Source organism: Martes martes, assembly GCF_963455335.1.
Source record: "Martes martes genome assembly, chromosome: 2".
NCBI classification, from domain to species: domain Eukaryota; kingdom Metazoa; phylum Chordata; class Mammalia; order Carnivora; family Mustelidae; genus Martes; species Martes martes.
In genome coordinates, this window is record NC_137889.1 from 128,616,999 (window position 1) to 128,630,378 (window position 13,380).

The 13,380-nt window shown below is 36.2% G+C and overlaps 1 protein-coding gene across 1 annotated transcript in view; it reads right to left on the reverse strand.

Moving 5' to 3' along the window:
* Positions 1-1,357: 1,357 nt before the first annotated feature.
* The window catches only part of LOC308338325 (protein SET-like), a gene marked incomplete at its 5' end in the record, with an annotated part of 79,230 nt that continues 67,207 nt past the window's right edge, over positions 1,358-13,380 (reverse strand). The window contains one exon of the mRNA XM_080796342.1: positions 1,358-2,277. Within this exon, the coding sequence (XP_080652468.1) occupies positions 1,859-2,277 (419 nt within the window). The 3' untranslated portion in view covers positions 1,358-1,858. The remainder of the gene's footprint in view (positions 2,278-13,380) is intronic.

Sequence of the window (13,380 nt, forward strand, 5' to 3'; positions counted from 1 at the left end):
ATCAATGGGTAAAGAGAATGTGTGTAAAGAGAATGTGAATATATATATATTCACATTCTCTTTACCATATTCTCATTACCATACCATATTACCATTTATTCATATATATATACACACATATATATATACATATATATATATGAGAATGATAGAATATTACTCAGTCATAAAAATAATGAGATCTTGCCATTTGCAACAACATGTATGGACCTAGAGAGTATTATGCTGAGTGAAATAAATCAAAGTTTGAAATACAAAGGCCATATTTATAAGTAGAATTTAAGAAGAATAAGTAGAATTTTTTAAAAAAGGAAAATTCTCACACACACACAAAAACCAAAAACAGACTCATAACTACAGAAAAAAACAACAATACAAAAACTAGTAGTTAGTTGCCATAGGAAAGGGAGGAATCATCAAAATATGTGATGGGAATTAAGAGATATAAACTTATAGTTACAAAATAAATAAGCCATGTAGATGAATAGCAGCATATGGAGTGTAGTCAATAATATTGTAATAGCATTGCATGGCGATGGATTGTGACTATACTTATTGTGGTAAGAACTGAGTAATATCTAGAGTTGTCAAACCACTGTAATGTACACCCAAAAGTAATATAACACTGTATGTCAACTATATTTCAATAATAAAACATTTAAAAATAAATAAATGAATAAAAATGAATAAAATAAAAAATGAAGTGCAATCGTGAAGCAAATATGGTACCCTGGAAAAAATCACTGAGATCTCCCAAATAGGACATACATTAGTCAGAAGGTGCAAGTTGCCAGAAGGTGCGAGTTGCCGACAAGTCCCATGGTACCTTCTGGTAAGACATGGGTGCCCCATTTTAGTGTGAATAACAGTCTAGATTGTGGATACAGAGGGACTGCTTGAGGGTAGCCAGTACAATCTGTCTTTTTTTTTTTTTTTCAATCATCTATTACTCTTTTTTTGTGTGTGTACACATTTAGTTTTATTGTAACAAAGCAATTTGTACGCTTTTAATGTTTAAAACTGAGTATCATTTTCCTTTCCATTGAAACAAAAGAAAATTTAAAAATAATCAGGAACAAAATTACAATAGAGAATGTTAATTCCAAATAAGATCCTACAAGTTCTGCTGATTCTCCCATCGAGTGGCAGGGCTCAAGTCATCATTAGGAGAGAGTTTTATTTTAAAAGTGTCATCTTAAACTGCAAGGATGTCTGTTAAACATCACAATTAAACATGCCAACAGAGAAGCCATGTTGTCAAAATGCCCACTTAACCCATCCAAACATCTCAAACCCACCCTTTGCTGACCTTCAATAACCCCATTTTTTAAAGTTTTTTTTTCTTTTTTTTAAACAAAAGAAAGTAGACAGGTACATGTTGGTAAATGCTAACTGTCCATATTCACATAGAGACACAGTGTAATCTCTGAGCCCAATATACAGAGAAAGGAGGAAAAAAGCTAGAATTCTCTGCACTACTACACAGGGGCCTAGCAACCTCCAGCTTCCAGCAGAGCTAAGGGAGCAGAAGGTTTTTCTTTTTTCCCACAGAGCACAGTGGTGTTGATTCCATAAAGTTTTTGCTTTTGTTGAGACAGGAAGGGACAAAAATGAATTTGGAACAAAAAGGGGTAGAGTTTCTTTTCCCACTGTATTCTGCTCAAGGTATTTTCCCCCAAAATAAGCTGAGAACCATGGTATAAAGGGAGAGAAAAAGGAGACTTCAAAAAACAGGGCGAATGAGAACGAGAGGAGAAAAGAAAAAGAAAAGGAAAAAAAAAAAAAAAAAAAGACGGCAACTTGCTCCCAGGGACTGAAGAAAATTAAAAAAGGAAGGTTGGAATCCATCAGTATTCCATTAGTCATCTCCTTCATTCTCCTCTCCTTCCTCCCCCTCATCATCATCTTCATCTTCTTCACCTTCATCTTCATCTCCTTCTTCATCAATATCTTCCAATCCTTCTTCTTCATCAGCATCATCATCATCTTCTTCTCCTTCCCCTTCTTCGTCATCCATATCAGGAACCAAGTAGTACTGTAATGGATTTGGCCAAATATCATCTTTGATGACCTCTCCTAACTCATCTGCGCCTGCATCAGAATGGTCAGTAAACCAGGTGAAGAAGCTCTCTGGTTCCTCATGCTGTCTCTTCCTGCTGGCTTTATTCTGTGTTTGACTTGAACGTTTCGTCAAATCCTTTCCAGATTTCCATTTGATTTCAGTGGACTTTGAAGATGGATCACCACTCTCATTCAGATGAAATTCTTTGGAGAGAACTTACTTTGAAAATAAAGTTCTCTCATCTCTTACTCTTATCCAAACTTTATCCAGAAGTACCTGATGCAAGGAGACAAAACATTTTTTTGTTTTGTTTTGTTTTGCTTTTCATATAATTTAACTAGAAATAGGTGTGAATTCTCTAGATCCTCATTTGTGTAGGCTGCCACCCTTAGGATGTGCCAACCAGGATGACCTGGGGTTGCTGTTGAGAGAAAGAATGATATCATGCTCAGGGATGATCAGAGTATAGTTCTGAAGTTTCAAAATACAACTCCTTAATGTCTCCTACTACCCTGATTATTACCTATGCATCAGACTTGGGAATATATCCCTTTCTGGGGACAGTTACATTTTAGAAAACATCCAGCAACAACAAACTGGTTTACTAAGGCAGACAAGGAGAAAAAGGGAGGAGTAAAGTCAGCCTATCAGCTCATTTTTGAATAACATCTGGCATAAAAATCATTATTAAACTATGATTTATCCAAAAATCCAAACACAAGACACTAATTAGAGTTTGTTTATTTATTCATTTATTTATTTATTTTTAAGATTTTGCTTATTATTTGACAGAGAAAGAGACAGAGTACAAGCAGCGGGAGTAGGAGACTCCCCGCTGAGTAGGGAGCCTGATGAAGGGCTTGATCTCCTTGGTCCCTGGGATTATGACCTGAGCTGAAGGCAGATGCTTAACCAACTGAGCTACCCAGGCACCACAGGCATTAATTTGCTTTAAGCAAAACATAAGAATGGCCAGGTTCAGCCAATTAGTAGACCAGAGAATTGGTTGAAAGTCTTACGTTGTCAATGTGCCAAAGAGGTTGGAGGCACCCTCCATGCAGGGTCACCTCCCAATCTAGAGATAAAGAGAGCATCTATGACAAAAGTCATAAACCTGACTTGTAGTTACTTACTCTCTCTCAGAAACAGAGACACACTCAGTAACTCAATCTCAGTTGGTCTCGTCTGAGAACAGACACTACCCAAGTATAACTACATGAACTGTTCCAGACACAACATGATTTATTTCCACAGCCATGACTCCCAAAAATGGTATCCTTAATCTGCCTCAGACCCAGAGTCTGAGTTCTGTCCATGGAGCAGAATGACCATGCCTGATTTCAGTTTGGAATACCTGATACTGAGCTAAAACAGCTACAGCAGACATCAAGGAGTTAAGTTAGCTAAAAATATCAGTCAGCCAGGCCCTGGCATTTAGGGGGCATTCTGTGAGTCAAGAATCCCCCAAAAGCCAGCATCTCTGGCTTTACTTTAAACAGTGAAGTTGAAGATAAATCCCACCTTACAGCCATACCACCTCCTTCCCTCAAAAAGACACTCCCACTTTCTCATGTAGAGCTGAGATGCTAATGGGGATAGGCTGGCTACAGTCTTCACTATACCACATCTATTCAACAAGCATGACTTTTGGGGCCTTCTCTGCCTTCCTAACCACAGACTTTAACTTGGTCCACTAAAAAAATCGACATCAGAAAAAAAAAAAAAAATGACATCAGGTAAGAGAGCCACCAGGTTTTATGACATCCAGTTTGACAAGAGCACATCAGAAAGCTGCATTTAATATGAGTATATCTAATAAACCCGGACTGTGTGTGGTCTTCCATCATCCCTGGATGTAGACCTTGATCTCACCCCTAATCCTTAAAGTTGCTGAGATTTATAAATAAATTCTTGAAAAATAGAAGTGGGTGCTGGGTGGTTTAACATCTGCCTTCAGCTCAGGTCATGGCCCCGGGTCCTGGGATAGAGCTCCACATCTGGCTTTCTCCTCAGCAAGGAGCCTACTTCTCCCTCTCCCTCTGCTGCTACCCCTGCTTGTGTTCTCCCTCTCTCTCTCCCTGACACATAAATAAAATAAAATAAAATCTTTAAAAAAAATAAATAAATTTGCTGAGATTAGGATAGAAGAAAGCAAAGAATAAGGGGCCACAGAGAAAATGTCTCTGCTCTTAAAAGAATCATTAAACATTATACCAAAAACTAATGATGTATGAATTTAAATAAAAAATAAACAAAAATAATTTAAACATAAAAATAAAATAAATTAAAATATAGATCTTCAATATACATGATGAGTTACAGAGCTGTGAGCTAATAAAGGAGTATTGCTTAAAAAAAGAAAAAAGTGAATTTGGTTCACCAAAGCCCCACTCGTTCTTAGAACACTTGGATCCTTTTCTTATTGCTTGGAGGATAGAAAGAGTAAAAAATGAAATCACTATTCAGGTTGCTTGCTTCAACCTTACCTTCTGTTACTTGGACTTCATCTGCCTCCCAAGTTCTTTCTCAGTGGGCAGCAGAGTGGAATAAAAAAACACATATTTCTCAATCAACCAAATAATTTTCAACATATCTGCTATCTATTAACACTGATGCACAAACTCCTCACTTTTTCTTTTGAAGGTCATGTTTGTTCATGCATATCTCATTCTTGTCACCAAAATTAAGTTGCTAAGGAGACTTCTATTGCATTCATATGTGAGGCCTTCACTCTTTTTATGTACTGTTCATGAACAGTGAAATATTATAGTCTATTTCATTATTGATAACTGTATAATAATGACAAAACCCTGTTATAGCATCTAGGTGTCATTGTGGTCAGTACAGAGGAGAGAAAGCAAGAACCAAGAGTTCTTGATGACATATTGAGTTACTGTCTTCCAACTTCTGATAGATACAAATATCCTTATTATTTAATCTAAGGAAATAGATTTTTTGTATTTGTAACTGGTGTGACACTACATCAATACAAAACTTGGTACAAGGATTTGGGATACTAAAATATTAAATATACTGAGTGAAGAAAGTAAGATGATGAGCCTCTGAAACAATAGTGTAGTATGCAATTTAAGAAAGCATGACCTTTTTAGAATAATATGTAAATGGTGCACCTAGAGTTGTGTACTGAGGTGAACATTTTCACTACTGTTGATTGTATCAGCAAAATCATTGTTTTTAATACTACTTAGCATTAGTTAGTAATATAAAGCTGTCATAAATATTTCACATGTATTATCCCAGACGTTGCTTTTGGAGACAAATGTGTTGCTGTTTGCAAATTACCAAATGGATTTAAAATTCTATCCATTTTCTAGATTAGTTTTCTATTGCTTCTATAACAAATTACACCCCAAATTTAGTGGTTTAAAACAACCCAAGGATTTATATTACAGTTCTGGGGGTTAGAACCCCAAAATGAGTGTAAGGTGCTAAACTCAAGATGTCGGCAGGTTTGGTTCCTTCTGGGGGTTTCAGGGGAGAATCTATCCTTTGACTCTTCCAGATTTTAGAAACTACTGCTCTTCCTTGACTCCTGCTCACATGACTCTATCTCTACTTCCATTGGCACATTGTCTTCTCTTTCATTGGCCTTCCTGGTGTCTTATTATAAGGCCCCTGTTGATAACATTTAGGACCCAGTGGGTGGATAGTCTTCCATCTGAAGACCTTTAGCTTAGTCATCTGAAGACCTTTAGCTTAGTCACATCTGCAAAGTCCCTCTGCCATATAATGTAACATATCATGTGACATTCACAGGTTCTGGAGATAGGACAGGGACGACTTTGGAGGACTATTATACAGCCTGCCACAATTACAATATGATATTTTACCAATGGCATAAGCTACTTTATTTCTTAATGACATACAGTTTAAAAGAGATAAGTTAGTTGCTAAATAAAGCAATATTTAATGCCTGTTTATCATACCAGAATGATCACTACTCTCTTCTCACTTGAGAATGAACTGTGACAATAAAACCAACATTATTTATGCCTTTTATTTTTTTAGCACATAGTGGCATTTTAGTTACAGGTGTACAATATAGTGATTCAATAATTCTATATATTACTCAGTGCTCATCGCTATAAGTATACTCTTAATGTCCTTCACCTATTTCATCCATCCAGTAACCATCAGTCTGTTCTCTATAGTTAAAAGTCTATTTTTCAGGGGTGCCTGGGTGGCTCAGTCAGTTAAACATCTACCTTAGGTTCAGGTCATGATCCCTGGGTCCTGGGATAGAGCCCCACGTTGGATTCCCTGATCAGTGGGGATTCTGTTTCTCCCTCTCCCTCTACTGCTCTCCCTGTTTGTGCTCTCTCTCAGTCAAATAAATAATTAAAATCTTTAAAAAAGAGTCTATTTTTCAGTTTTTCTCTTATTTTCTTTGTTTTGTTTCTTAAACTCCACATATGAATGAAATATATATTTGTCTGACTTATGTCATTTAGCATTATTCTTTCTAGATCCTTCCATGCTGTTGCAGATGACAAGATTTTATTTTTTTCTATGACTGAATAACATTCCGTTATGTGTGTATACATCTTCTTTATCTGTTCATCCAAGTATGGACCCTAGGGCTGGTTCCATAATTTTGCTATTATAAATAATTCCACAATAAACATAGGGCAACATGTTTCTTTTCAAATTAGTGTTTTTGTGTTGTTTGAGTAAATACCCAGCAGTGGAATTACTGGATCATATGGAAATTCTATTTTTAATCTTTGAGGAACCTCCATACTGTTTTTCACAGTGGCTGCACCAATCTGCCTTCCCAGCAAGAGTGCACAACGTCCTTTTTCTCCACATCCTTGTCAAAATTTGTTGTTTCTTGTGTTTTTTTTTAATTCTTTTTTTACTTTAGACATCTGACAGTTATGAAGTGATATCACATTGTGCTTTTTACTTATATTTCCCTGATGAGTAATTTTGAGCATATTTTCACATGTTTCTTGACCATCTGGATATCTTCTTTGAAGAAATGTCTGTTCTTGTCTTCTGCCTATTTTAATTGGATTATTTGGGGTTTTTTAGGTGTTGAGTAGCATAAGTTCTTTGTATATTTGGATATTAATCCTTTATCAGACATTCTATTCACAAATATCTTCTCCCATTCAGCATGCTGTCTTCTAGTTTGGTTGATTATTTCCTTTGCTGTGCAGAAGCTTTTTATTTTCATGTAGTCCCAATAGTTATCTTTGCTTTTTGTTTCCCATGCTTTGGGAGTCATATCTAGAAAAATGTTTCTGTGATCAATGTCAGAGAAATTACTGCTGTACTCTCTTCTAGGATTTTTATGGCCATACGTCTCACATTAGGTCTTATTTTCATCCATTTTTAACTTATTTTTGTGTATGTTGTGAAAAAATGACCTAGTTTCATTCTTTTGAATGTAGCTGTCCCGTTTTCCATTTACTGAAGAGACTTTTTCCCATTGCATATTCCTGCCTCCTTTGTCAAAGATTAATTGACCGTATAATTGTGGGCTTGTTTCTGTGCTACTTTGTTCTATTGTTCTATAAGGGCTTTGTGTGTGTGTGTGTGTGTGTGTGTGTGTGTGTGTGTGTGTGTACCAGTACCATACTGTTTTGATTACCACAGCTTTATAGTATATCTTGAAATCTGGGATTTTGACACCTCCAGTTTTGTTCTTTTTTTTCAAGATTGCTTTGGCTATTCAGATCTTTTGTGATTCTGTACAAATTTTAGGATTATTTCTTCTAGTTCTGTGAAAAGTGTTGTTAGCATTTTGATAGAGATTGTATTAAATCTGTGGATTACTTTGGGAAGCATGTACATTTTAACAGTATTTGTTCTTCCTACCCATGAGTATGAAATATCTTTCCATTTGTGTCATTTTCGATGTCTTTTATCAATATTTTATAGTTTTCAGAGTACAGGTCATTCATGGATTTGGTTAAGTTTATTCTTAGACGTTATCCTCTTTTTGGTGCAATTGGAAATGAAATTGTTTTCTTAATTTCTCTTTCTGCTACTTCGTATTAGTATATAGAAATGCAACAGACTTCTATACATTGATTTTGTATCCTGTGACCTTACTGAATTCATTTATCAATTTTGTAGTTTTTTGGTAGAGTTTTTAGGATTTTCTATATATAGTATCAAATCATATAGCATATATATATGTGTGTGTGTGTGTGTGTGTGTGTGTGTGTGTGTGTGTATATATATATATATATATGGTATCATATCATCCACAAATAGTGAAAGTTTTAATTCTTCCTTTATTTCATCTAATTTGGATGCCTTTTACTTCCTTTGGTAGTCTCATTCCTATAGCTAGAAATTCCAGGACTGTGATGAATGAAAGTGGTGAGAGTGGATTTTCCTATATTTTTCCTGTCTTAAGGAAAAAGCTATCAGTTTTTAACCATTGAATATAATATTAGCTGTGAGTTTTCATATATGGCCTGTATTATATGTTAAGATATGTTCCCTCTAAATCTGTATTAAGGGATTTTTTTTTTAAGATTTTATTTATTTATTTGACAGAAAAGATCACAAGTAGGCAGAGAGGCAGGCAGAGAGAGAGAGAAGCAGACTCCCTGCTGAGCAAAGAGCCCGATGTGGGGCTCAATGACCTGAGCTGAAGGCAGTGGCTTAACCCACTGAGCCACCCAGGCGCCCCTGTATTAAGGGTTTTTATCAGGAATGGATGTTGCACTTTGTCAAATACTTTTTTCTGTATGTATTGAAAGGATCATATGGGTTTCTTTTATCCTTTCTTTTCCTTTTTTCTTTCTTTAAATTTATTTTTTATTATTTTTTATCCTTTCTCTTCTTGATGTGATGTATCATGTTAATGAATTTCTGAATATTGAACCACCTTGCATTCCAGGAGTAAATTCCACTTGATAATGGTTAATGGGTTTTTTTAATGTATTGTGTGTTTCAATTTGCTACAATTTTATTGAGGATTTTGTTCATCTTTGTTCATCAGAGGTATTAGCCTGTATTTCTCTCTCTCTCTCTCTCTCTCTTTTAATAGTGTTTTTATTTGGTTTTTGATTCAGGGTAATGCTAGCTTCATAGAATGAATTGGAAGCTTTCCTTCATTTTCTGTTTTTTTGGAATAATTTCAGAAGAATAGGTATTAACTCTTCTTTAAATGTTTGGTAGCATTCCCCTGTGAAGCTGTCATGTCCTGGAATTTAGTTTGTTGGGAGATTTTGATTACTGATTCAATTCATTGCTGATAATCAGTCAATTCAAATACTTCTATTTCTTCCTGTTTCAGTTTTGGAAAGTTATATGTTTCTAGGAATTTACTCATTTCTTCTAGATTGTCCAGTTTGTTGTCATATAATTTTTCATAGTATTCTCTTATAATTCTTTGTATTTTTATGGTGTCAGTTGTTATTTCTCCTCTTTCTGATTTTGTGTGAGTCCCCTCTCTTTCCCTCTCTCTTTTTTTCTCTCTCTCTTCATGTTGGGTCTAAGAAAAAGTTTATCAATTTTGTTGATTTTTTTAAAGAACAAGCTCCTGGTTTCATCAATCTGTTGGCTTTGTTTGCTTGTTTTCAATTGCTTTTTTCTTTCTATTTAATTTCTTTTTAAAATATACTTTATTTATTTATTTATTTGACATAGAGAGAGAGAGAACAAACAGGGGGAATAGCAGACAAAGGGAGTAGGAGAAGCAGGCTCCCAATACAGGGCTCCATCCCGGAACCCTAGGATTATGACCTGAATTGAAGGCAGTTACTTAACTGACTGAGCCACCCAGGCCCCCTATTTTGTGCATTTCTGCTCTAATCTTTATTATTTTCTTTTTTATGCTGGTTTGGAGTTTTGTTTGTTTTTTCTTAGTTCCTATAGGTGTAAAGTGAAGTTGTTTATGTGATATATCTCTTGGTTCTTGAGACAGGCCTGTATTATTCTAAACTGTACTCTTAGAACAACTTCTGCTACCACCTAAATATTGGACCATTGTGTTTTCATTTTCATTTGTCTCCATATATATATATATATATATATATTTTTTTTTAATTTCATCTTCAATTTCATGGGTGACCCAGTCATTGTTATTTAACTTCTGTGTCTTTGTGTTCTTGCCAGATTTTTTTCTGGTGGTTAAATTCTAGTTTCATTGTATTGTGGTTGGAAAAGATGCATGGCATGATTTCAATCTTTTCGAGTTTGTTGAAACTTGCTTTGTGGCCTAATATGTGATCTATTCTGGAGAATGTTTTATGTGCACCTGAAAAGAACCTTTACTCTGCTTTTTAGGATGGAATGTTCTGAAAATATCTGTTAGATCAATCTGGTACAATGTGTCATTAAAAGAAAATTTCCTTGTTGATTTTCTGAGTGGGTGATGTATTCATTGATGTCAATGGTGTGTTAAAGTCCCCTACTATTATCATATTATTATCAATTAGTTCCTTTATGTATGTTAATAAAATCTTTATGTATTTGGGTGCATAAATATTTATAATTGTTATCTTCTTGTTGGATTGTTCCCTTTATGATTATATAGTGTACTTCTTTGTCTTTTGTTACTATTGTATTTGTTTCAAAGTCTATTTTATTTAATTATTACTACCCTGGCTTTCTTTTCACTTCAATTTGTGTGACAAATGCTTTTCTGTTACTTCTGTTTCAATCTGCATGTCTTTAGGTCTGAAATGAGTCTCTTATAGGAAGCACATAGATGGGTCTTACTTTTTTTTTTTTTTTTTTAATCAATTTGGTCACCTTATGTCTTTTGACAGCAGTTCTTAGTCCATTTACATTCAAAGTAATTATTGATATGTATGTACTCCTTGTCATTTTGTTACTTATTTTATGGTTGTTTTTGAGTCCTTTTCTGTTCCTTTCTTCTCTTGTTCTCTTTTCTTATGGTTTGCTGGCTTTCTTTAGTGATATACTTGGATTCCTTTCTCTTTATTTTTTGTATATCTATTTCTCATTTTTAGTTTATGGTTACTTTAACTTTGTATATAACATCTTCTATATTGTATACACACACACACACACACACACACACATATATATACACCATATATTTTATATTTCTATATTTTCTATATTCTAAATTTTTAAAGATTTTATTTATTTATTTGGGAGAGAGAGAAAATCTGAAACAGTTTCCATGCTGAGTACAGAGTGCAAAGTGGGACTTGACCCCACAACTGTGAGATCATGACCTAAGCCAAAACCAAGAGTTGTATGATTAACCAACTTAGCCACCCAGGCACCCATATAGTAGTGTACATTAAGTTGATAATCATTTATGGTTGAACTCATTCTTTACTTCCCTCCCCTCCACATGTTAGGTATACAGTGTCATACTTTACATCCTTAACTTTGTGAATCCCATGACTATTTTTTTTCTCTTTTCTCAATTCCAGGGAGTATCTGTGATCATTATTTTAAATTCTCTATGAAACATATTACTCTTCTCCATTTTGCTTAGGTCTCTTGCCCTTACTTTGTCCTATTCTTTCCTTTGTGACATACTTCTTTGTATCCTCATTTTGTTAACACTTTTTGTTTCTATGTGTTAGGAAAGTCACCTTTGTCTCCTGCTCCTGAAAGTAGTAGTCATATGAAGAAGAGTTCCTGGAGTGCCCTGCAGTCCAGTGTCCCTTGTTCACCAGAACCTCATACTTCAGGGATGTCTTCTATATGTGTTGCTGGTACTCTACTATTGTGACTGAGCCATTTTTGCATTCCGTCCAATCATCTGCAATAGCTCTCTTTGCATATTGTGGGTAGAGTTTGGTCTCAGTTTGTTAGTGGGCCAGTCTGGGAGCTGTCATGGGCTTAAGTTGAGTCAGAGCAGTCATTTATCCAAGATGCAGTGGAAATAAATTGCCAGGTGCTGTCCATGTTTTGTCCCCTAGAGGCTTTCATTGATGGGTGGGGCCCATATTCAGACCAGATGTCTGCCCCAGCACACTACTGGGGCTGCAATCAGACTCTTTGTCTGTGTGGTTATCTTTGCCCTCTCCCTGAGGCAGAAGTCACTTTGGAGTAGTGCTGGCTCCTGTCAGGATTGCTTGCACACTACCAGGTTGTGACACCACTTTGGGTGGGTTGACTGAGGGCATACTGGAGAGGGCAAGTCTGCAGGAGAACATGGGGTTGGGCCATAGGTGCCAACAAGGTCTGTGGTGATCCACTGCAGGAGGGAGCTGAAAGTCACCCAGGAAAACTCCTGCTTAGGCCAGGATGGAAGGAGCATATCTATAGAAGAACACAGGGATAGGCTTGTGCTGCTAGCAAGGTCTGTGACGCTGGTCCAGGAGGGTACTTGCAGCTGGCAAGATCAAGGAGGCAGATCCATAGAAGTATACAGGGGTAAGATGAACAGTATTAGCAATGTTTGAGTAGTTCTGCTGTGGGAAGAGACCTGGAACCAAGACTTAGTTGTAAGGGGCATGTCTGGAGAAGAATGCATAGGTAGAGTGCACTGTTAGCAAGTTAGGTAACCAGTATTTGTGCAGTGCTAGTACTGTAGGTGTCCCTGTATCCAGGCTAGGAGGTAGGGAGAGGGAAATGGCACATGCAGGCTCCCCTGTTCCTAGAGAAGTTCCCCAACGATCCCTGCCCCTCCAGCACATGTTCTGAGATTAGTAAACAAATATCTGCCCTGTCTACCCCAGGTGTTTTTCAAACTGTTGCTTCTATGCAGTATCTTAATGGGGCTGTTTATTGTTCTGTCTATTTAAGGGTGGGGGACTCATTTTCCTATCACCCTCCTGGATTTCCCAGAGCCAAGCCCACTGATGTCTAAAATTCCAGGTGTTAAGCCCTACTGATTGTAAGAACTCATGAAATTCAGCCCTTTTGGTTTTCAAAGCCAAGTGTTATGGGGTTCTTCTTCCTCATATGGTCTCCCATTCCTAGAATGCCTGACATGGGGACTTGCTCCTTTCTCCTCTCTGTGCATCTACCATCCCTCCCTCCTGCAGAGTCTTGCAGGTCCATTCTGCATCTCTGCTTTTCCTACCTTCTTTGATGTAACCCCTTCTCCACATTTAACTGTGGGGAATCTTCTATTAGTCTTTGGGTCATATTTGGGCTATTTACACTGAAGTGGGTGTTATCTAGTTGTATCCATGGATTGAGATGAGCTTAGAGTCTTCCTACCCCACCATATTCCCCTTAAGTCTAACAATGACATTTATATTATAGAATCATATCTTTCTTACAAGTTAATAATTAATGTTCATATATTTTCCTGAAAATTCAGCTTCTAAATTTCAAGCAAAAAAAAAAATAGTGGTATAAGTTTTATTCAGACAGAATATGTACTTCTTCTTTTTTTT